This window comes from Rhineura floridana, chromosome 21, assembly GCF_030035675.1.
Source record: "Rhineura floridana isolate rRhiFlo1 chromosome 21, rRhiFlo1.hap2, whole genome shotgun sequence".
Taxonomy (NCBI): Eukaryota; Metazoa; Chordata; class Lepidosauria; order Squamata; family Rhineuridae; genus Rhineura; species Rhineura floridana.
The window spans coordinates 3,423,783-3,448,934 of NC_084500.1; the positions used below are offsets into that span (position 1 = coordinate 3,423,783).

General features: G+C 46.1%; 1 protein-coding gene, 1 long non-coding RNA gene and 1 pseudogene across 5 annotated transcripts in view; 1 reads left to right on the forward strand and 2 right to left on the reverse strand.

Annotated features, from left to right (window-relative positions):
• Positions 1-140: 140 nt before the first annotated feature.
• Positions 141-7,088, reverse strand: LOC133374428 (uncharacterized). Of its 3 annotated transcripts, none has more exons than XR_009759892.1 (4): positions 6,948-7,088; positions 2,857-3,107; positions 2,470-2,690; positions 141-1,126 (listed from the first exon to the last, which is right to left on the reverse strand). It is a non-coding gene; the product is annotated as an uncharacterized LOC133374428 (long non-coding RNA). The 3 variants fall into 3 exon arrangements; XR_009759893.1 differs by having other exon boundaries at positions 2,470-2,736; XR_009759891.1 differs by having other exon boundaries at positions 2,470-3,107.
• On the reverse strand, positions 5,131-5,285 carry LOC133374509 (small nucleolar RNA U3; annotated as a pseudogene).
• Positions 7,089-9,388: 2,300 nt separating the features above from the next.
• ZZEF1 (zinc finger ZZ-type and EF-hand domain containing 1) overlaps positions 9,389-25,152 on the forward strand; it is a 107,713-nt gene continuing 91,949 nt past the window's right edge. The window contains exons 1-2 of one of the 2 annotated variants that reach the window (XM_061605360.1): positions 9,389-10,177; positions 21,292-21,436. In XM_061605360.1, coding sequence (XP_061461344.1) covers positions 9,656-10,177; positions 21,292-21,436 — 667 coding nt within the window. In that variant the 5' untranslated portion in view covers positions 9,389-9,655. The remainder of the gene's footprint in view (positions 10,178-21,291; positions 21,437-25,152) is intronic. The other variant, XM_061605361.1, reaches the window with a different exon arrangement.

Below are 25,152 nucleotides of genomic sequence, written 5' to 3' on the forward strand. Positions count from 1 at the left end.
ATTCTCATGTGCAGTAGAGATGTAGGGCTTACTATATTACTCTTCCATCCTGCGCATTCCCCACTCGTCGAACTGTTCTATCTCATTTCCACACCAAAAGGCTTTTTAAAAAAAACAAACTGCATGAACATTTTTGCACGGAAGTATATTTAAAAACTATATTCTACATATTTTGGGAGGGCATATTTTACATATATTTCATGTCTTTTGGATATCCGTTTGAGGTCTTTGTACATTTCTGATCCGCGTATCTACACACTGAAAAATTTGGAGAGATGCCATATCTGGCCAACAGTTCTGCTCAGTGAGAAGAGGTTGCATGAATCGGTTTGGCTGCCATCCAGGGGTGGCTAGTGGCTCCATGTCAGTGGAACAGTAGAATCTGCTCTGGGTTTTAGTCGGAAGTTTCAAGGGGCTGAACCCATTTTGGGATTAGGTTTCAGTGCTTTGGACAGCTCCTTGAAAATCTGGACTAAAATCTGGATTGCGGTCTGTTTCAAGGAGCTGTCCAAGGCGCTGAACCCATTTTGGTAGTGGGGTTCAGCATCTTGGACAGTGCCCTGAAAGTCTGGAGTAAAACCTGGAGCGGAGTCACTTTCAAAGGTGCTGGCAAACCACTCCCAAAATAGGTTCAGCACCATGGACAGCGCCTTGAAAGTCTGGAGTAAAACCTGGAGCGGAGTCACTTTCAAAGGTCCTGGCAAACCACTCCCAAAATAGGTTCAGCACCATGGGCAGCGCCTTGAAAGTTTAGGCTGAAACCCAGAGTGGATTCTACTTCCCCACTGGCATGCAGCCACCAGCCGCCGTCCAAATGAGGATCGAACGAGAGCCTCGACCTCCCCTACTCCGAAGCTAGGAGCTGCAGTATCAACCCGGCACAAATGAACCCTCCTAAGAGGACAGTGTATGCAAATAAGAAATAAGCGAGGGTCCTTTGGACTTCCTGGAGGAACAAGGCCACAAGCCTTGGGCCTTTCTGCTTCCCAAACATGGCCACTCTCCTAAATCACCATGGAACACGGAGCCTGGGTGGATGAAATGTAGCCCAGATGCTTGGAAAGCCCTTTGTAGGTCTTATCCTGATTCTCCTTCCATCTTATATATATTTGCTGTTGTGGTCCTCCTGTGAAATGGAAGAAAGAAAGATTATTACAGCCTTTTAAATGTATTTATTAAGATTTATTGCCTGCTCTTCGCCTAAAGGCCTGAGGACGGGTCACAACAGTTTTAAAACGCATCATTAGGAACAGTTAAAAACAACCTAAAATCACATCACACAAAAACAGGGTGGGTCCTAAAAATGTACATCTCAGCTATCGAAAGGCCAGGGTAAAGGGATTTATGACGTTTTTATCCCATCTTTCCTCCAAGGACCTCATGTGGGCATACATGGTTCTCCCCCCCCCCGTTTTATCCTCACAATAACTTTGTATCCCACTCTAACCCACTCTTCCTCTCAGAAGGAGCCCAGGGTGGCAAACAAAACCACTAAAAACCACTCTAGAACATCTTAAAAACAGACTTTAAAATATATTCAAACAAAATATCTTTAAAAACATATTAAAACAAAACTTAAAAAAAAAAAAGCTTTAAAAACCGCTTAAAAAGCAATTCCAGCACAGACGCAGACTGGGATAAGGTCTCTCCTTAAAAGGCTTTTTGAAAGAGGAAGGTTTTCAGTGGCAGACTGGGATAAGGTCTCTACTTAAAAGGCTTTTTGAAAGAGCAAGGTCTTCAGTAGGCACCGAAAAGATAACAGGGACGGTGCCTGTCTAATATTTAAGGGGAGGGAATTCCAAAGGGTCACTGCCACATCACTCACGGTTCACTTCCTGTGTTGTGCAGAACACCTGATAAGGTGTATCTGCAAGAGGCCCTCACCTGCAGAGCGCAGGGATCTACTGCATATATAAGGAGTAACATGATATTTTAGTCCCAAGCTGCGTACACCAAAACCAGAACTTGAGCTCTGAAGTTCAAACAGTTTAAAGTTTAAACACCTAGACAGGCCCTCTGACAACACATGGAGCAACCTACATACAGGTGGCATTATTATCATTTATTAATATTTATACTCTTCTCACCAGGTGACCCAAAGCGACTTACATAACCAATTAAAACAACAGTCAACAAAAGTGAAAAACATCTGACACTTAAAAACCCAATTAAAACAAACACAATCAATACAAATAAAGGGCAGGTGTACAAGGCGTAAAAAAGGGTATCAAAAGCCAAAGACCCGGGTAAGCAGGAAGGTCTCTGTCTGGTGCCTAAATATGGATAAAGATGGCACCAGGCATGCCTCCCAGGGGAGAGCATTTCACAGCTGGGAGGGGGCACAACTGAAAAGGCGCTTTCTACAAGTCACACCAGAGACATGAGTTTGCGGCGCCTCTGGAGACGAGGGTCTGCAGATCTCCCGTTTATAATCCAGAAAAAAACACTGCCCGCAAGTTATTCACTTACCTTCACTTGCCCCAAACTTGGCCAACTACATCCAAACGTCTGGAGCCTTCGTCCTTCAAAGTCTGTGCTTCACAAAGAGCCGCCACCCTCTCATCTCATCTTTTCCCGAAGCATCCTCGGGTGTACGCAATTTACGAGGCTGCCTTCTCTGACCTGATCTGCCGCTGGCACCAGGGCCCCTGCGTTAGGATGATGGCGCTTTGCAGCTGTCAAGGAAGGAACTGGACAAAAGGTGGCCGATTGGAGTGACGGGATGGAAGCCTGGCGCTTATACATTCGGACAAAAGTCAAGCAGAGAGGGTGATTTACGCAATTCTGTTGAATGCTGGCTCTTTCATCCCCCTCCCCCCAAAAATATCTCTTTAGAGCTGTTGCTTGGAGACTTACTTATCATCAGATGCACACCCTCTCTCTCGCTTTTCAGCCCAAAGTGATTGATGGTCAGGGGTAGAAACAGCCGTTGTTTGCAAATGCTGCAGCCTACATCTCCGTTACTGGTTTGGAGAGATTGCCTACAGGGGATGGCACCAGCAGACGGCAGGCTCAGGCATTTACCAGGTGCACCATTGACCCCTGCTGCCCGCTTCTTCCTGGTCCACACACGTGCGCTGCGATAACTGCGGTTGCCAGATTCCTCACTGGAATCACAAGAACATACACACAGGAAGAGAGGAAGCTGCCGTATACTGAGTCAGACCAGGGTCCATCTCACTCAACGCTGTCTGCTCTGACAGACAGCAACTCTCCAGGTTTCCAGATAATCCCAGTCCTACCTGGAAATGCTGGGGATTGAACCTGGGACCTTCTGCGTGCAAATCAGCTGGTCTGCCGCTGAGCGAAGGCCTTTGCAGGCACTACGATCATATAACACAGCCTTTCCCAACCTTTGGGTCCCCAGATGTCGCTGGACTACAGTTCCAGTCTTTCTTGACCACTGGCCCTGCTGGCTGCAGGGGCTGATGGGAGTTGTAGTCTGACAACACCCAAAGGTTGGGAAAGGCCGTGGCTCCCAGCCTGCTCCTAAAGCCCAGTTCGAAGCATTGGCCTTGACCAGCCTTCCCCAACTTAGTTGGAAGCTTTGGATGACAACTCCCCATCGGCCCCAGCCAGCCCATCTGGAAAGCACCATCTTGAGAAAGGCTGGCTTTCTCCTTGAGGAACCCCTAAGAGCAGGGATAGAAGATCGATGGACCTCCAGCTATCCTTGGACTCCAATTACCATCAGCCCCTGTGGTCAGGGGTTCACTCGGTAAAAAACCAGCCAACTCTCAAGCCTTGCCCAGCAATGAGACCCCCTCCCCAATCATCACAGGGCAGCTTTCTAGGAACTGGGCGTCCATTTTTTCATTCTAATGGCTTGTGCGTGGAATCCTCTCTACCATGGACAAGCACTGACATTTGGGCTGAGGCCAAAGTGGTTCAAACAAAAAAGCTGGAGAGAATGCAGCCTGAACGGGCATTGCCACAAGTTACTGGCCTAGCAGAAGTCTTACCAGCCTGCCCACCCACCAGCAAATGCATGAATTGAGAAAGCAAATTAAAATGAAAAACTGCTTCCAGAGCAGAATTCTTAATTCTTAAGAAGAACAAAGATACAGGCGTTGCCGTGCGCAAGGAGAGAGATTTTGTTAAGAGGTTGTTCAGGAAAAGTGGCTGTTTGTAATAACTCTAAGAATGATTGTGTCGTGTGTTCTAATCCTTCTATTCCACGTTAGTAACATTTCATACCTCTAGTCAGTGTTTCAGTGGCTTCCAATCAGACTTTGTGTTCTTGGTTCACTGATGAATCTTTTTGTGTCCAAAAGCTAGGACTGGGTGCCCATTTGGGCACACAACTGTTACTCCAGATGCTGCTGAACTACAACTCCCATCAGCCCCAGCAAGCATGGCCAGGGATTATGGGAGCTGCAGTTCAGCAACATCTGGAGGGCCAAAAGTTCCCCACACACCTGCTTTATATGTCCCACATAGTTCAGGTAGGGCGAGCATATACCATCATTGCAGCATATACATGAAAAATATAAAACATTTTACAATTAAATATAAGTGGGGGAATCAAGGGCAGTGTTACCAAAAATGCAAACCCAAATTATTTATAGTTGCTGCAATGATGCGCTACGAAGTAGAAATATAGAACTATGATGAAAGATTAAAAGACCATTTGTTTTTAAAACAAGTAGAAAATGCGAGTGAACCGCTGAGCCTGTGTTCTCTTCCTCTAATCTTCTTGTAAAATGAAGGCAGAATGCGCATCAGTCACAAATAGCATCTACATAAATGCATCACTATCTGCCCACTAGCAGCTGCCTGGTATAGCCCAGTGGGGAGGAGAGCCTGGCTGGGAGTCCAGTGAGTTCAAATCCCTGCTTGTGTCTCCTGGGTGTCAAGAGCCAGCTAAAAGATCACCCCCACGGTGAGTGGCTCAGGGGTGACGTGCCCTGCCACCTGTGCAGCCGTGGGCAAGCTGCAGAGTCCCAAGGGGCCCACTTGCCCCCCAGCTGGCAGTTGCGGACAAGGAAGGGGTTGGCTTGTGCAGCTGTGGCAAGCGGAGCAGGCCCTAGCCAGCTGGGGAGGACTAGCCTCAGAGGGAGGCAATGGGAAACCCCCTCTGAATACCGCTTACCATGAAAGGCCTATTCATAGGGTTGCCATAAGTCGGGATCGACTTGAAGGCAGTCCATTCCCATTTTCCATCTGCCCACTTCATGCTCAGAACAGAACACTTTGACTCTTTCCCGTGGTTCACTCAGCCAATCACTTTCAAGTGCACTTCTCTAGTTTAACCCTATAGAAATGATCCCTGAAAGTATAGTCTTAACTCCACAGTGGCCACCTGAAGCACCCAATGCACAAGAGCAGCTTCCCAGGTTACAGGGAGCAAAACGGCCCCAGTTCAATTTCCTTGGTCTTACCACTCATGTCCCTGGCACCATTGCCCGCCAAATGTTGCAAAGCAGAGCTATTTTATTACGGCTAAGTTGGGCAGTGAAAAAAGCAGACAAGAGAAAAATCAACTCATTTGAAATGTGGTGTTGGAGGAGAGCTTTGCGCATATCATGGACTGCGAAAAAGACAAATAATTGGGTGTCAGAACAAATGAAACCAGAACTATCACTAGAAGCTAAAATGAGGAAACTGAGGTTATCATACTTTGGACACATCATGAGAAGACATGATTCACTAGAGAAGACAGTAATGTTGGGAGAAACAGAAGGGAGTAGAAAAAGAGGAAGGGCAAACAAGAGATGGATTGATTCCATAAAGGAAGCCACGGACCTGAACTTACAAGATCTGAACAGGATGGTTGATGACAGATGCTCTTGGAGGTCACTGATTCATAGGGTCGCCATAAGTCCTAATTGACTTGAAGGCACATAACAACAAAAATCCCAGCCACATTAATTGTTTCATTTTGTTCCATCGTCATCTCTGCTGCTAGGTGCCAGCCCATGGCTTCTCAGTAGCACAGTCGACACCCCACTCCTGGCAATGCCTGGCATGGCTTCCAGATGTGCTGGACTGCATCTGGTTCCCCCCTCACCCAATGCAGGTGTGCATAATGATTTGTAATATCTATTTGAAGCTGAACTCGAGTCTGTAGGAATTCTATGCGTTCTTCCCAGCAGCAGGTTTGTATTGATCGTTTTGCATTTGGCTTTTAATGCTGGATTTTTCAGTCATGGATTTGTTAACTGTTATCATTATGTTTTTCATAACCCAGTTACATCTGGGACGCCTGGACAACTCTTTTTATGAGCTGTCTAACAAATATAGAGAATCATTAATAAAAATAACAAATGGCCTATTCTGGAATTCCCAAACTGTGGCTGCATTCAGGTGGTCTGTAAAGCATGCTGACAATATGAATTCCATTCAATTTAAACTGTAATGCAATAAAGAAGCATTAAAATGCAATGAAGGGAGCAATTAAAACCATACAGTACAGTGCATTACAATTGCTACAACAGGCTGGGAAAATCAGGTGGACTGCTAAAACCCTCAACAATTTTCAAGTGGTCCCAAAGGAGAAAAAAAAGTTTGGCAACCAATGTGCAATTTCTTCTCAGTTCTATCTTATTATAACTCCAAAAGAACATGTATTTTTAATATAATCACTCGATCCAACGATTCCACACGAGAGAATGCAAATCCAGTTTTCTACAAACCCATCCTTCTTCTAGAGAAAAAATGCTATAATTATAATTAATACAGCAACAGCACTGCTTATTTAACATTAAATTATTTACGCATTTATTTATTAAACTGATGTCCCGGCCTTCCTACCAAAGGAGTCCAGGCAAATATATCTGTAATAATAATTAGATTATATGTATAATCTTCTTTCCTCTCTTTGCCTTTGCAAATTGGAGTGGTCCCTGCTGCCTCCATTTATGGTGCATTCATTTATACACCCTTAACCCTTATTTGGGAACGAGACCTCACTGATCTCCATGGGGCTTACTCCCGAGCAAGCTTACCTAGCGCCGCCAGCTTTCAAGAGAGGAATAGAGCCCTCCTGAATCTGTCCCCGAAGGTGCGCACATAGCCTTTGGCTAGGCTATTGCCATATTCTACACGGTGCTACCGAATAGGCGCTTGGGAGTTGTAGTTCTTTCTAATCCCCGCCTCCTGGTACTGTGCGATGAAGGGGACTTCAACTCCCGTCATGCCTTGTGCCGTGCAGGCTCTGAGACCTCTGATTGGGCGAGGCGTGCGAGAGCGGGGATTTCATTGATTACAAGCGGCAGCGTGTCTTCTGTGGGTTGCGGGGGATCTCCACCATGGGGCGGATTTGCCCATAGAAGACAATGGGCAGTTTCGCCTAGCCGGGATATTGACCTCCTTTGTATCTCTCCCCCCCCAAAAAAAAAATCAAAGCGAGCAGCAAAGCCCCCAACTCCTTGATCTTTCTAACCCAAATTTTATTTATTTTAAAAAGTTGTATTTATTTTTCACACATTTTAAAACTTTTTTATAAATGAATAAAGAAATAAATGCAATTTAGGAGGTTTATTTGCCAGTGCAAATTCCAATGCAAACTCGGTTCATTTGGTTTGTTGGCTGAGTGCTGTGAGTCACGGAATGTTCACTGACATTCTAACTGCTGGGGGGAAAGGCTGGAAGCCAGTTCATGTGCCCACTTTCTTCAATTTGCAAGCAGCTCTGTTGCACAGTTTCCTTGCACTGCCTTCATTCCAGGTCTTTCTGGCATCCCTTACCTTTTTCTCCAGGTATGGGAAGATAATGCCCTGAAGGTTCGTCTAGGGTGGAAACCTGTATTCCTTGTAAAAAGCAGCATGATCTCTGTTCTCAAACAAACAAATGACCATGGTCCCACAGAACATGACAGTTCATTGGAGGACAAGGTCAAACTCTTCAGCTTTTGCAAGCTCTTGGGATCCTGGTTGGTGTTTTCAATGTTTAGATTCTGACACAATGAAACACACTCTTGTTGTTTTAATGGGGAATTATGAACTCTGCTCTCCAGATTTTGGCACAGCAAGGTAGCAATCCCATTTCACAATGCTGACAATGCAATCCTGATTATTTCCCAAACTAGCAGAGGATCTAGCTATGAAATCATTCTAGGACATCTTCCCCCAAAAGGAGCTTAAGTTAAAAATCACCTGTTCATCCAGGCTTTCCTTGAGGTGTGGTCCAACTAGTGTTCATGTATGTTTTATGGGTGCAATTTTAAGGTTGATTTTATGCTGTTCACCACTGTAATATTATCCCCAATGCTGGCAGTACAGAAATGTTTGCAAATAAAACAAACATGTTGCAGACTGTTGTTCCCACAAGAGGGCACTGCTGCAATACGGAGCAAAGCATCGCTGACTCCACATGTCAAGAACTTATCTTACTAGTTTGGTTTATTTGCTTCTAGTCCTCTGGCCAACAAGCAAGTATTTAACAACAGAAACTAAGCATCCATGTAAAACTAACAAATGATAAAACAAACACAGTTTGTTTATAAAATAAATAAAGAAGATACAATTATATAAAAACATGAACATAAAATTCTAAGTCTCCCTGGCCAGACCACAGTGCAATGCTATACATGCCTACTCAGAAGTAAGCCCCACTGAGTTCACACTGCTTCCCCAAAAGAATCCTGGGAACTGTGATTGAGCCCTCACCGAGCTACAGTTCCCAGCACCTTTAACAAACTACGGTTCCCAGGACTCTTTGGGGGAGGAAGTCATAGGCACTAAATGTACAGTGTGCGTAGCCAGCTTTTGTGAGGGGCAGCTTCCTATGTTCTTTTCGCATCCTAAACTCTTAACCAGGGGTTCCCAACCCGTGGTCCATGGACCACCAGTGGTCCAGAAGCTTCATTCAGGTGGCCCAAGCCACGTCCACATTAAATATTCGTATTGATTTTTACTTGTGTTTTTATTGCTTCCATGATTTCTTATATCGTATTTTATTGTATCACAATCTGAATTCCATGGAATCCAAATTGGAACGCAAGAGCACGCAATATAAAAATCCGATTAAAAATTCATACAGCACCTAGCACAGCGCTCTACAATCGCTACAGCAGGCAGAAAAATCATTAAGTGGTCTGCCACACAGGTGTGGGGATCCTTTGTCCCGGCAGACGGAGATGAACTACAACTCCCATAATTTCTGGCTGTTGGCCACAATTTCCTGGGGGCTGATGGGAGTTGTAGTTCATCAATACCGAGCAGGCCCAAGGTTCCCTACCTCTGCCGTAAAGCGACACCGCGGACCCTTTTCCTTTTCTTCCTTCCCCACTCTTCTTCTTTGCGACGCTGCTGTAAAGCGACCGCAGCCGGCTCTGTTAAAAAAACCATTGAGACTGCATTCCCCTCCCCTCCCTGAGATAGGACTCAGGCTCACGACAGTGCTGCAAAGCGTGACTCTCCTCAGGGACGGCGCCGCAAAGCGAGCTCTTTAACTCGTTTGTCTCCTCCTCCCTTAACAACGTACGCCTATAGGAAAAGCTCCCCTGCCTTGTCTAGCCTCGCCCTCAGGCCACGCACGCACGCGCGCGTTCGCCTCCCTGCTTTGCGGCAGCGCCGTAAAAAAGCGGCCGCTGGGCGAGGCGGGCGTTTGCGACGGCGGAAGTTTGTCGGCCTGCGGGAAGAAGAACGAAGGGGCCGAGAGAGGCGGAGGCCGCCGCCGCCGCCTGAGTGGAGAAGCCGAGCTCGGGCGCCCCATGGGGAACGTGGGCAGCCACAGCGAGGGCGAGGAAGAGGAGGAGGAAGCGGCGGCCGCCGGCGGCGGAGAAGGAGCCGCCCGAAGTAGCGGCAGCGCCGCCGCCGCCGCCAGCGAGGCTCCCCCGCCGGGCGCCATGGAGGCGTCGTCGTCGTCGGCCTCGCCTTCCTCCTCCGGCGCCGCGGCGCTTTCCTCGGCGCCGCCGCTGCCCCCGGCGCCGGTGCTGCTGGGCCAGGCCCGGCTGCGGGAGGAGGCGGCGGCCCGCCTGCGCGAGGCGCCCGCGGCCGAGCCGCTCCTCTCCCGGCACCACGGCGCCCTGGTGCGCTGGCTGGAGGCCCGCGTGGGCCGCGGCGAGCACGCTGTCAGCCTCGAGCAGTTCTGCGAGGCCCTCGAGGCCCACGCCGGGCCAGCCCAAGCCACCGCCGCCGCCGGGGCAGGAGGAGGCGGAGCGGCGGCAGGAGCCGGAGGGGAAGCCGAAGCAGCCGCCGCCGCCGCCGCTGAGGAGCGAGCCCGCAGCGAAGAGGTGAGCAGGGGGCTGCCTGTCCCCCGAGCCGGGCGGTTGGGTCCGTCTAGCTCGCTGTCGCCTGTTATGGCTGGCAGCCGCACCGCAGGGGTTTCAGCCAGCGAGCCTTCCCCTAGCCCTACGTGGAGATGCATCTGCCGGGAGACCCCTTGCTCTCCCTTCCGCTCATAGGAAGCCGCCTTTGCCTGAGTCGACCTGTTGGGTCCATTTAGCTCAGCCTACTCGGACTGGCAGCCACTCTCCAGGGTCTGCCATGGGTTTTTTTCCTAGCCCTACCTTGAGATGCACAAATGTGCAGATGCTATCCTATCCCGCTGGAAGCTGTTTTATCTTGAGCCAGGCCCTTGGTCCCTCTAGGTCAGTGTCCCCTGCTCTGACCGGCAGCTGCTCTCCAGGGGTTTCAGACAGGGAGCCTTTCCCCAGTCCTGCCTGGAGATGCATGCACAGGTAGACCCCATTCTATCTCATTGGCACATAAGACGCTGCCTTTCCCTGAGTCGGACCGTTGGATCTGCCTAGCTCGGTGTACTCAGACTGGCAGCCGCTCTCCAGGGTCTGTGACAGGGATTTTTCGCACCCCTACCTGGAGATGCACACACCTGCAGTCCTCCTCCTACGGTGTTGGATCATAGGAAGCTACCGCCTTCTAAGTCAGACCCTTGGTCCATCTAGCTCAGTGCTGCCCACTCTGACTGGCAGCGGCTCTCTAAGGTTTCAGGCAGAGGGTGTGTCGCAGCCCTAGTTGGAGATGCCACTTGAGATTGAACCTGGGTCCTTTTGGATGCAAAGCAGGTCCTCTACCGTTGACCCATGGCCCTTGACTTAAAAATAAAGTAAGGTTCCAGTCCTCATGATGCTGAATAAATGACTGATTTAAAAAGCAACATGCAAAGTTGCTTTATGCTGAATCAGATCGTTGGTCCATCTAGCTGGGCAGTGTCAACACTGACCGTTGGGAATCTCTCTTAGCCCTACTAAGGGTCGAATCTGGGAGCTTCTGCATGCAAAACAGGTGAGCTACAGTCCTCCCATCCTGCCCGTCTCCATAGGAGGAACTGTAGCTCAGTTGTAGAGCATCTACTTTCTGCACAGGAGGTTCCAGGTTCGATCCCTGGAAGCATTTCCAGGCAGCATTGAGAAATGGCTCCCCACCTGAAACGCTGGAGAGTAGTTGCCAGTCAGTGTAGACAATACTGAGCCAGGTGGACCAGCTGTCTGACTCTTTATAAGGCATCTTCTTATGTTCTGATACGATGGCATGGTGTGTATGTGTAGAGCTGGGCAGCTCAGCCCTGTGCAGTTGGCACCTCAAAGGAAGGATGGAGGCCTGATCTCTGCTCAGTAGGGCTTACTCCTCTAGGAAAAGGGACAGCAGCTTTGCAGTGTGTGCTTGTGCAATGTTTGCTGCGATGAGTTTGGGGACTTCCTTTTAGGAAACGCGCAAGGGATTAGAAAAACTTTGCAATGCGCTCCTCTTCTGTGTTTTACTCACCTTGTGTTAATTGGGTCTTGCTCCCCAAAAAAGGGCACCCTTGCAGTACAGCCCTGTGTAATGTTTACTCGCCAGTAAGCTGACCTGTGTTTCATTGAGGGCTTCCTATCTGTAAGTGGGCATTGCAGGAGTGCAACTATGCCCATTAAGGGAATTGCAGCCTTGCAGTGTGGCCCTGCACAGTGTTCACTTGCCATTGAGCTCCACTGTGTTCAGAGGTGCTTACTTCGAATAAAAAATGGAAATGGACTGCCTTCAAGTCGATTCCGACTTACGGTGACCCTACGAATAGGGTTTTCATGAGGCTGAGAGGCAGTGACTGGCCCAAGGTCACCCAGTGAGCTTAATGGCTATGTGGGGATTCGAATCCTGGTCTCCCAGGTCGTAGTCCAACATCTTAACCAGGACACCACACTTGCAGGGAGTGTGCATAATTTGGAGAGCTGGATGGGGGTGATAGGGAGAGATCAACAAGCTATCTGTTGAGTGGTCCTGTAGAAGCTTCACTGAAGGATCTACTTTAAGTACAACAAACCTGGCATAAAATCTTGTGGCACTTTAAAAACAAATTGGTTACGGCAAAACTTTTTGTGGGCCAGAGCTTGTTTTCTTACATGCACAAAGCGTCCCCTTAAAGGCCAAACTACGTGTGACGCTAAATGACTGAAGGTGAAGTTGCATACACCCTTTTTTTGGGGGGGGGGAGGAGGCTCTGAATAGCCAGGGTGGCTGATCAGGATTGGAACCATGGAGGGGGGAATTTGACTGATCAAAATCAGTGCCTACTTCAGCTGCTGCCTGCTGTGGGGAGGAATCTCACCAATGGGAGTGTTTCCACCTGAGCCAAATAACAGCTTGGGGCCAGGACCAGAAGGAAAAGGTTAATCTCTGCCTGCATAACTCAGTCCTAAATGGGGGGGGGGGGGAGAGAGAGAGAGAGACATGGATCTGCCACTGATGCATTTACAATGGCTTTTAGTTTGGCCCTAAGTGGCTAGTACATACACTGAGCTGAGAGACATTATTTTGGGGGGGGTACACTACCTTGAAAGATCCTCCATGGCAAGCGGGGGTAACGCAGCCGAAGCTCTGCTCACGGCCGGAGTTCGATTCCAACGGAAGGAGGAAGTCAAATCTCTGGTAAAAGGGGTCGAGGTCCACTCAGCCTTCCATCTATCCGTGGTCGGTAAGATGAGTACCCGGCATACGCTGGGGGGTAAAGAAAGGCCGGGGAATATATATGGTCTGCCTTGTAAACGTTGCAAGATGTCACCCTAAGAGTCTGAAACGACTCGCACTACAAGTGCGGGGACACCTTCACCTTTACACTACCTTGAATTGAGTTCCGTTGGCTTGGCCCAACTATTTATGAAAAACAACAGCAACCCCCCCCCCCCCGCATCTTTCCCTCCCCCTTGCAATATCTAATGCAAAGAGACTGCATGGGGCGGGGAGGTTGATAATTATGGGAAATATTAAAGAATTCTTCTTTAATTTTCACAGGGTTCCTAGTTAAGCTTGGCCACAAATGAGAATTAATGCAGGGTGTTTTTCATAAGGATGATAGGAGTTATTTTAGCTTGCAATGTAGTGCTTGTCACTGTGTGTTTACTACGAGGTAGAACACGGAAGAGGATCACTTTTGAATTAAATACACATCCTAGCAATTGTTGTTCTTAAAATTTGCATCGTCAAATGTGGAAAATGCAAAAAGAGATTTAAGTGCCCGCTTGTGAAAAATGGCCTCTGGTGTGAAGTTGAGCCTGTGAACAGCTGCTGTTTCTTGTGTCTGAGTGGGTGTGGAAGGCTTCACCTTTATGTAACATGTAATGAAGGGAAGGATAGCTCAAGGTCAGAGGTTCGGGGAGGACGCCCTTTTAAGAAACATGACCGGCAGATACTCAGGCAGGGAAATTGATTTAGGTTGCCCTCAAGCCTTGGCAATTGACAGAGCTGTGTGCCTTTTAGAAACACTTCCTTGTTTGCTTAAAGCTGTATCCTGGGTCCCTTCCTAATAATTCGGACAAGATTTTTGTGTAGGTCAGGTGCAGGGAACCTCCAGCCTGGGGGTCAAACACGGCCTCAGGATTTTCTGCAGGGTAGGCCTCATAACTAGGCCACACCCCTTATTGCCCTGGCTGTTGTGCACCCTCCTCAAGGACTTCTGCCTGGCTTGAATGTGTCCTTGCGCTGCGATTCCTTTGCTTCTCTGGGTGGAGAGAGGTATTTGCAGAAACTATGAGCTTTTGTGATGCTGAGCTGTAGTTTACCGTACAAAGGTAAAAGCTGCACCTATTGGTTCGTTTGCATTCTGCTTCTGGACTCACCCACCATTGACACGTGAGCCCTGGAAGTTTACCCATAAAGCAGCGTGGACCTTCAGGCTGAAAAGGTTTAGGTACTCCAGTGGATGCTGACAAAATAATAAAACAGTGTGGATACTGTTGCTCCCTGTTTACATGAATGGCCAGGGGGAACCCCCCCCGATACATTTGCATTATCAAGCCAATTGGGCATGCTTTAAATAAAACTGTGATGACATGAAGGGAGAACCAGATTAAAAGTAGTGGTGGCTTTGAGGTAGAAATGTCACCTCAATCTTACATGTTTACATGCCACATTCAGATCAGGTTCCCAAATCTGTTTGAAGACTTTTCAGCCAGAGTTGGAAAATGTATATAAATTGTACATTATGTGCAGATTATCCTAATTATGTAAGCAATTGCTGCATATTAGAATTGGTTATTGATATGGAACAACTTTTTAAAAAAATGTTGTTTAACTAGACATGAGGCTTAGTGCCTATTAGCAAAATTTTTGGTAATATTTGCCTGAAATTATACTAGTAATTGGTGTAGCATTTGTGGTGGAGATTCTCATGTGAGCCCATACTTACCCATTAAGATCCTCTAGAGAGGCCTTATTTCATGTACCAATCCTCACTGTGTCATTACCAGCACAACTAAGAAGCAGGTCCTTATCAGTGGTGACACTTTCACTCCAGAATTCCCTCCCCAGAGAAAGCCCATTGGTGCATGTTAGTACCTGCTTTAGGAAGCAAGTCAAGGCTTTTCTGGGACTGTTCAAATGTTACTCTTCAGCTTCTGCTCAATGTATTGTATATTGTTGTAGCTTGTCCTGAGGCCTTCTGGCGGGTACTAAATGTATTATTGTTATTATTAAATATGTATTCCCTTTTCCCCTCACTGTGCATAGTAAGTCCCACAGTTAGAATGTAAGATTGCTACCCCCTAACTGCAGGCAGTGAAGCTGCAAGAGAGACCCTGGGTGTGTGGTGAAAGGGTGGGTGAAGAGCAGAGAGGAAGTGCATGAGTTTTGAAATTGCCTCTGATTTCACTCTGTATGTGTGGGAGAAAGAACCTTTCATTCCCCCATCCAACTAGTATTTTTACCCCCTGCACACTGGTTCTGTAGCATTTTATTCATTTTGGTGGTTTACGATTTAACTCTTGTTAGTAATGCTTTGCAGTGACTTTGTATTGTCTGTGCGGGGAAAATGTTAGGAACGTCCCTGATTTTTTTCAAGGTGGGTGTAAACTATGCTAAAATAATACCACCCGGGTAGAGGAAGGAAGTGCCCTTTGCGCCAAGGAAGAAGAGAGGCTCTGTTTATCAGAATGAATTTTGAAAAATTGTGCAGTGTACTTAATGTTCACACCATGGTGAGACAGCGGTCGTTCAGATTTTCCAGGCTGTATTGGCCATCAGGGTGGGGGATTGCAAGCGAGGAAAGGACTTGGGCATGTGTTGGTTCTGGGTGAGAGGCTTAGCAGCAAAGGGACAGGGTGACAGAGGAGGTGATTTTGGGACTCTGAAGCTGTCACTTGCAAGCCTTGGTCAAAGCCCTGCTTGAATTCTTTTCATCTGGTTGGGTGGTGCAATTTGAAATATTTCTTGTAAATTATGGACACAAGAATCCTGTGTGTTTTTTAAAAAAGAAAAAACCAAAATCTACCCCCCACCCCCCAATGACCCCAGGTTACTTTAACTGAGTCTGTTTTCTCTAACCCCATATGTGGTTAATAAGCAAAGATTCCTACTCCAAGGGAAGCTCGGAGGGTGGCAACAAGGGAGAGGGCCTTCTCAGTGGTGGCCCCTAAATCATGGAATGATTTACTTGATGAGGTGCGCCTGGCGCCAACACTGTTACCTTTTCGGCGCCAGGTCAAGACTTTCCTCTTCTCCCATGCATTTTAGCATGTGTTTTAAATTGTTTTAAATTGTTTTAGATTTTTAAATTGTATTTTAAATTGTTTTTAAAATATGTGTTTTAATTTGTATATTTGTTTTAATGTTTTTGGTTGCTGTAAACTGCCCAGAGAGCTTCGGCTATGGGGCGGTATACAAGTGCAATAAATAAATAAATAATAAATTCCTAAATTGACATTCAGGATGCTGACAGCTCTGAAGCATTCTTCATACAGCAGGATATATTCTGAGTCTCTTAACTTGTTGTTTCCTAAGACTGGTGCCATTTGATGATCTGGGTTGGGGCAGTTGGTGGTGGCTGGACTAAAACCCACTCTGAGTACCATGGTTTTGCTAATCCATCATTTCAGTCGTCATGGAGAAAGGATCGCTCCTCCAGGTCTTTCCCCTCAAGATCCATTCCTTTGAACTTCTCCTGTGCCCATCCTTCTCTCCCACATTTATTTATTTATGTATTGCCTATTAAAATTTTATTTGGAACCTTTCTCCTTTGGAAGAGCTCCCAACACTGTCCACAGTATGAGATAAATATAGAGTTAACAGAGGTCACATGCCTTTTTAAGCCTCTGGGCACATCTGGATTTCTGAGCAAGTGCATGCCAACCCCACCCCTTCTTCCCCACCTCCCCAAGGATAAGCCCCAAGACACAGACAAAGCATAGGCACATGTTTTTAGCTTTTCCAAGGAATTTGTATTTTAAAAAGGTCTTAGAGGGGTCCACACCATGCATTAAAGCACATCCAGCACACATTTAAAGCGTGTGACTTCCCCCAAAGAATCATGGGAAGTGTAGTTTGTTAAGAGTGCTGGAAAGTTGTAGCTCTGTGAGGGGTGGAAACCACGTTCCCAGAAGTCTTTGAAGGACGTCATGTGCTTTAAATGTGTGTTGCCTGTGCTTTAAATGTATGGTGTGGATCTGCTGTTACCATACAGCCATATTCAAAAAGATTTGCACATACAGTCAGAAATAACTTAGTGACAGGCTTATTCAGGGCAGGCAGCATTTTCTCTCTCCCTCCCTCCACCCCACTGCGCCACCAATTCCCGGTCTGCCTTGATGTTGCCAGGCAGCAGGCCAACTGAGGGTTTCTGCGGAGAGTGGGTTGAGCTGCCGGACTTTGCTCAGCCTGTAACGGTGCCAAGTTTTCCCTTCCCCCATAGTGGCAGAAGGAGGTCTGTGCCATCCAACCCCACCTTCTTTTTTACGCTTGCAATGGTGGGGAAGTGAACATAACCGGACCCAAAGTTTGTTTTGAGGGAGGAGGACTATAATTTGTTGATTATACTAATAATACATATCCGAGCTTTCAAATTTCCATGAGAAGATAGTCCTTGCTCTCTGGCTTACGACTGAAAAGGCATGACACAAGGAAAAGGGCAAGGAGGGAGGAGGAAAAAGCAAACTTAAGGCACCAGTTTGTAGTTACAAGTTCTTGTGCTTTATTTATTTTGTCCATTTATAGGCAGCTTACTATCCACAGATCTTGAAGCAAGACTGAAATACATAAATATACTGTAAGCACAATTTCTGATGATACACTCTAAGAAAAATAAAAATACATAAATACACAATATGCGTATCTATAATAACCATATCTGTGTATATCAGAGAAAGTTACTAGGCAGCAACATAACTCTTAACCAGCATAAAAACACACTCTTCACACAACTGCTTGTGCAATCTCTGTCACATCTCTACCAATCAAGCACTTACACCCATGACAAGTTTGCATGGCAGCCCTGCCTTCTCACTGTGCTGCATAGGAGTGCAATGTGAGACTGGCCATGAGAATTTAAATGCTGCAGTCACATCTTATAGGGCAGCAATTGAAATATGCATTCACCACTTAAAAATGAGGCATCCGTTACTTCCAATGTTTCAGCGCTCCGGAAATCAACACACCCAACACACATGTGACCTCAATTCAGCAAGTTTATGTCAGGGGACAGATATTTGAAAGATCGTCTTACCCCTTATATACCCAGTCGATCACTGCGCTCTACAGGTGAGGGCCTCCTGCAGATACCATCTTATAGGAGGTCCATTCCACACAACATAGGAAACGGACCTTTAGTGTAGTGGCACCTACCCTTTGGAATTCCCTCCCCTCTGTTATCTTTCCAGGGCCTACTGAAGACCTTCCTCTTTCAACAAGCCTTTTAAGTAGAGACCTTATCCCAGTCTGCTACTGAAAACCTTCCACTTTCAACAAGCCTTTTAAGTAGAGACCTTATCCCAGTCTGCATCTGTGTTGGAACTGCTTTTTAATATGTTTTTAAAGATGCTTTGTTTTAATATGTTTTTAAAGTCTTTTGTTCTTAAGATGTTTTAGAATGCTTTTAGTGTTTTATTTGCCACCTTGGGCTCCTTCTGGGAGGAAGGGCGGGATATAAATTTAATAAAATAAAATAAATACTGTGGCTGAATTGAAGGGAGAAGTGCTCACAGTTTCCCTAGCAATTGTTCCCTCCTTTTCACAGAGAGACCTCACTTTCAGAAAACATTATAGCCCAAATTCAGAGCAGGTAAATATACATGCTTTGCAGAGCTAAAGGCCCCTGGCTTGCATCATCTCTGCAGTTGAAACCAACAACAAATCACAATTCTTCTCCATGCAAACCAGGTTTTAATATCCCTTTTGACCGCACAGGTTTGATGGACAGCCTTGTACAACAAACAAGGCACTCACTGATCTTTGTTTAAATGGTACTGCTTGGGAGATCACTCAACTAAACAACCTCTCTGGTTGCCAACCACACTTCTGTGCTGCGGTTAGGGGTGTGACTAGCATTGCCGCTGCTGACCTTTGATACAAGAAGATAATCCATCTTCATTTCCAAAAGCAGTACGCCCAATGCGTAGAATAGGTTGCAGGCAGATACGCGGAATGGCTGACGCATTCTTTTCATATCTCAGATAATTGTATTTTGCCCCTTTGTAAAATGGCAGTTTTAGCTCAGGCAAGTAGGCCTTGATCCTTCATGCTGACTCCATGTGTGTCGCTGACCTTTGGCCTTCACAGCATAATCAGAAGAAATGAGAGGAGACTTGCTTCATCTCACTTTATCTCATGGTTTACATGAGACACATTACAGAGATGCTTATAATTTACCCTAACCTATGTTGGATTTCAACAATTTCAATTGTTTCTGGACCGAGATAGCCTGACCACTGTTGTCCACATATTGGTAACTTCCAAGCTGGATTGCTATAATGCACTCTATGTGGGGCTGCCCTTGAGGTTGGTCCGGAAGCTGCAGTTGGTGCAAAATGTGGTGGCGAGACTGTTCACTGAGGCAGGGTATCGCCAACATATCACCCCGTTGCTGAAATAATTGCACTGGCTGCCCACTTGCTACCAGGCCAAGTTCAAGGTTCTAGTTTTGGTGTACAAAGCCCTATACAGCTTGGGACCAGGATACTTGAAAGACCACCTTATCCCTTATATACCCAGTCGATCACTGCGCTCTGCTGGTGAGGGCCTCCTGCAAATACCATTTTATCAGGGGTCTATTCTGCACGACACAGGAAGCGGACCTTAAGTGTAGTGGCACCTACCCTGTGGAACTCCCTCCCCTTAAATATTAGACAGGTGCCATCTCTTTTATCTTTTTGGTCCTTACTGAAGACCTTCCTCGTTCAACAAGCCTTTTATCCCAGTCTGCTTTTGTGTTGGAATTGATATGTTTTTAAACCTTTTTTTTTTAAAAAAAACAATATTTTAAAAACTTTTTTAAAGATGTCTTCAAAGTTTTTTTTTTTTAAAAAAATGTTTTTAAAGATGTTTTGTTTTAATGTATTTTAAAGTCTGTTTTTATGATGTTTTAAAGTGTGTTTAGTGCTTTTGTTTGCCGCCCTGGGCTCCTGCTGGGAGGAAGAGTGGAATATAAATCAAATAATAAATAAATAAATAAAATTGTGATTATTGCAGTCCCTAAAAAGAATTCATAGTCTAATTCTTTCTGGGTTGCATCTTGAGGAAACAAACTAATACATAAAAAAAAAATCCTTTGTGTTCATTAAAATTTTCTTGGCTCTGGATACATTTGAGAGAGCACATTTAGAACATTTGGAAGGCGCCACGTTGGGGAAGATTACTTCTTAAGTAGGTTTGCAGGGAATCTTGCCAAACAATCTTGCTTCAAAACTCTGAAGACATGGAACAGCCAGTCCAAACATACTTCAGTCTTAGCTCTTGTTAAAGCAATGATCGTGATAAACAACCAGTGAGATTCTGCTACTAGTTTTGGGCCTTAGGGCCTCGTATTGGATCTCTGCTGAAACCAGCTCTGAACGACTTGCTGTCTCTCTGCCTCAGTGCCTTACCTGTAAAATGGAACACAAAAACCTTCCTTGCTGATGTATTGGACTACAGTTCCCATCAGCTACAGCCAGCATGACCAATGGTCAGAAAGATGATGGGGGCAGTTGTTAATTTCATTTATGAATTGGTTCCCCTGAGGGCACACCAAAATGATTTGCAGCATATATAAAAGCAGTTTAAGCAAATTGCATGTCTAAAACTATGTTTTAAAATCCAATTAGATAATATAAAAACAGTCTTAAGACGACATGAGCGCATACATAAAATCAGTCCAAATCCAATTCAGATACGAACTGGGATAAACCATGCCATTTAGAAAGCTGGTTGAAAGAGGAAGATCTTTTGCAGGTGCCAGAGAGACCGTAGAGAAAGCACCTGCCTGATCTATAATGGGAGGGCATTCCAAAGGATAAAGTGCCATCACAGTAAAGGTCAACATCTAGAGAGCATTAGATGAGAGAAGGCTGTAATAAACTCTTTATTCACTGCAGCTCATAGATTGCCTTTCCCAAATCCTAATTTCATGCCAGGGTGCTATAACTTGGCGCCAATGGAGTGACGTGGTTTTTTTGTCACACTGGTGGTCAGGGCTGTGGAGTCGGTACGCCAAACCTCTGACTCCACCCAAAATTGCTTCCGACTCCACAGCCCTGGAAAGGGCTGTAAATGTCTTTTTCAATTGGAAGCTCTCATAGGAGCATTTTTATCGCTGCCTGAATATACGCTGATCTTGGCATCACAGCATTTGTCTTCATCTGGGTCCTGTGTCATACACTGACACACAAAATGTTTTCCATCTTGAGTTATGGTGAAATGCTCAACTACAGCTGACTTCATGGGAAGCTTCTTTGACATTTTGAATTTATATTTTAAAAAAAATGTCAATCAAAATTTATTTTGGAGTGGGAGTCGGTACATTTCTACTGACTCCACCCAAAATTGCTTCCGACTCCACGACTCTGACTCCACAGCCCTGCTGGTGGTTGCCTGTCTTTATGGAGCTGTGGGCACGGCAAAGCAGGGATCTTTCCCCTCTGCTCATCTAACTGCCGGTCTTCTTCCCCAGGCTTTTGCACAGTTTGACACTGAGGGTGATGGCACAGTGGATGCGGAGCACATGCTGGAGATTCTCAAGACCTCCAGTGGAGCCAATCTGCAAGGAGAGCTCAGTCACGTGATCAGGCAGCTGCAGGCTTGTTCGCTCGTTCCAGGTAAGAAATAGGGTAAGAGGAAGGAGCTTGTTGCTATGGATTTTGCACATAGCGGACCACAGACGTAGCGTTACCAGGTATTTACCGGGAAGATGCCCCGTATCAGAGCAAATGCAGAAAGTCCCACAGTCTTGTTTCTGGTTCCTTTAGTCATAGGAATGAGTTGGTCCTGTCGCCAAAATCACCCTTGACGAACCGGCCGTGCTAACCAGAGCTGATGGGAGTTGCACTGCAACATCATCTGGAGGGCCACAGGTTCTCCATCCCCCTAATTAAAGGATGTCAAGAAGACAGGCTGGGAAAGTATTGCTCCCTGAATTGGGGAAGGCCTATTAGACTGAAACTGACAGCGGGGCTGTGTTCCACAGATAGTACTTTTAAAGAAACTTGAAGGTGTTTCAAGGTTTTCTTACATACTTTCTTACAGTCATCTGTGGTCAGAATTGCCAGGTTTTTTGATGCACTGCCCAAACTTCTGAACAAAGGCATTTAGTCGGGGTGGTCCGATTGGTTTAGTTCTGGTCTGTCTCAGTCTTATATAAGTCCCTTTCCTGCATTTTCAGCATACAAACTTGCATTGTTTTTTTTACCCTTTTTGTTTTAAACGCACATTTTAAAGCTGGGACCTTCAGTGCGAAATGGGAAGAATTGTTGAGACTGAAGGAGAACTGTGTTCTGATCGGACTATTAGCCCGGGAAGTGGCCATCCGATTGGTTTGCTTAAAAATGGCGACTGAACAAAATGCCTTAAGTCCCCCTAGAGAAGGGGTGGGGGCCCTTTTGGCCCAAATTGCCGTCTGTCTGTACCCCCATAGGCTAGCCTTGACAGGTAGGCGGGAGAGCCTACCCATCACTCACCTGACAGCATTATCACATCACATGATTAGCAGGTGGGTTGTCCCGCTCACCTGCCAGAGTCCTCTGTCTTGAGTGCCCAGCAGCAGCTGGTTGTCGGATGCTTGGGAACTGCCGTGGAAGGCAAAATGTTGGGCATAGAGCTGGCAAGGCTGCTTTCTGTGGGGATTGCGCACCCCACTGGAAACTCAACTGCGCAGCCGATCCAGCTGCATGTCTACCTGCTCCACACCTGGCATCACATACAGCATCAGGTGTTTGGGCAGGTGGGTGTGGCTTGGGGGAAACGGCCTCACCGGCCAAATTGGGCCAGTTCTGTCCCCTGGGCCGGAGGTTCCCCACTCTCAGCCAATAGTGGAACAAAATCATTACCTCTGATTGCCTTCAACTCTTTGAGAAACCTATTTCCTTAACTAAGGCTGCGACCCTAGGCATGACCTGAGAAGAAGCTTCACTGAATATAGTGGGACTTACTCCCTAGTAAACATACACAGGCTTGTGCTGTCATTATGAGGCAGCTATGCGTCCTTATCTTGGTTTATGTTGCATAGGCAGCCTTGTCCTACATGTATCTCAGCCTTTGCTAACCTGGTGCGCTCCGAATGTTTTGGGCTGCAAATCCCACCAGTCCCAGCTAGCGCATCTGATGGGAATTGTAGTCTAAATCATCTGGAGGACACAAGACTGATGAAGGTTAATGTAGGTGGTAACAGGGAATCTTGGCCAGGCATGTCTCTTACTTCAGTGTGCAGTTCTGTCACTGTTGCTGAACTTCACCATTCTTAATAGCCCAGGAATGTGTTTTTAATAACCTGTTTACTCAGGAGCTGTTAGGTTAACTTGCGCATGTTTTGCTTACTTAGATTTATTGAGAAGTGCATGATCATGACTCATGAGGTGGTGCCAAGCCATCTCTGGGTAGCTTTGTTTGGATACACCTCAAATAAACAGCCAGGGTATTACAAACATGCTCGTAGCTAATAATACTACTTGTTTTTCAAATATTCGAAATGCTCCAGCAATCTTGTTCAGATGAGGCCAGTATTATCCTCATATTAGAGATGGGAGGTTGATGTTGGGGGAGTGCAGGAGCTGGCTTAGCTAAGGCCATACTGAGTTCCTGGTGGAGGCAAGATTGAAGCAGCAGTTATTCTGCTTCGTAGTTCAAGTTTCTTAGCCACTGTACCGCACCAACTGCTTAAATAAATGAAAGCAGTTAAGTCTGGAAAACCTCAGGCACCTTGTGAGAGGGCTCTGAATTCTGTGCCAGGGGAATGTCTGTTGTGCATAAGAACAGTGCCTGCACCCCTCCTGTTTTGCAAAGTGTTTCTCTAGTTTGTGTGCATTATTTAGAACCCCCGTATTTGGGTTCCAGGAGTTTTTAGCAATCTTTAGCAACAAGCGAGGTTAAGGAATTGTTCAAGGCAGCAAGAAAGGAGCAGATAGTGTCTGTACAGTGGAGTGTCTGTACACTGGAGATTTGGGTAGATTCTGCATGCATGTTCTTACTCAGGGCTATGCCCCTGCGTGCTTTGCTTGCCAACCCCTCCTTACACCTGCCTCCCTCTTCTGCTGGCCTAGTAGTTCTCAGAAGTTTGTTGTCATGCTGTAGTTTGCAGTGCCACCTTTTGAAGGCCAAGCGAACTGCTGCATGATGACATTCTTAGCAAATATAGTAAAGGAGAAACATATCTTCAAAACTTAGGACTAAGAACTTTTTTTAATAAGTGGCAAGTCAGATTTCCAGAAACTGAGGTTTCTTCTAGGATCATACAATATGGAACAATCCTGCTACCAGTTCAAACCCTTCAGTAGGGATTATATCAGATAGCATCAGTTGTTTAGGATGTGATGATGGCATGGTTCACGTAGTTAAGCCATCAACCCATTCCTTGGGCCCAAATGCTTTCCTGCTTACTCTCCTCACACTCTGATTTCCTCCCTCACTTCCTTGTTTGCTTTCTTGTTTGGGCAAACCATGGTTTGGTGTACTTGATTTGGATGTCACAAAACTATGGTTACTGCAAACCCCAGAGGGAATCGGAGACAGGAAGGGGGAGATTTTAGCTGAGCTATGAATTTACTCAGTGACTTTAGGCAAGCATCTAACTAGCTGTATATCTTTACTATGTGACATTCCCTGCCCTCATCTACCATTTGAGGATCAAAATTCTGCTTTACTTCATAGTTATTAAAAGGAGAATTGAAACCATGAAGCTTTTTGAATATTTAGGAATATTACTAGACATCGGGTGGTATTCAGTGCTACTCCTAAGAGTAGACCCATTGAAATTAATAGACATGGGTAACTTAAGTGCATTAATGTCAGTGGGTCTACTTTGAGTAGGACTTAGTTGAATGCAACTCATTGTCCCATATATAGATCCTGTGTTGGTGCTGCTCAACCTGGGATATACAAATAAGCCAGAGGCTGAAGTATTTATTTAAGAAAATGTTTATATTGACCCTAATGGGAGACATTCAAGGTGGCTTGTCCAGGAAAAGAGCCTGGTCCCAGGCGATGGTCTGAAGGCACAGGAGGCCAGCTTCCTGCTGAAGCTAAGCAGGGTCAGGTCTGGTCAGGGCCTGGACGGGAGACCGCCTGGGAACCACACGTAAGCCGCCTTGGGTTTCATGAAAAAGAAAGGCGGGGTATAAATGTAATAAATTTATGTATTTATTTATTACATTTATATACCGCCCCATAGCCGAAGCTCTCTGGGTGGTTCACAGCAATTATAAAAACAAATATACAAATTTTAAAACACAAAAACACAATTTAAAAAATGTAAAATCCATTTTAAAACACATGCTAAAATGCCTGGGAGAAGTCTTGACCTGGCGCCGAGAAGATAACAGTG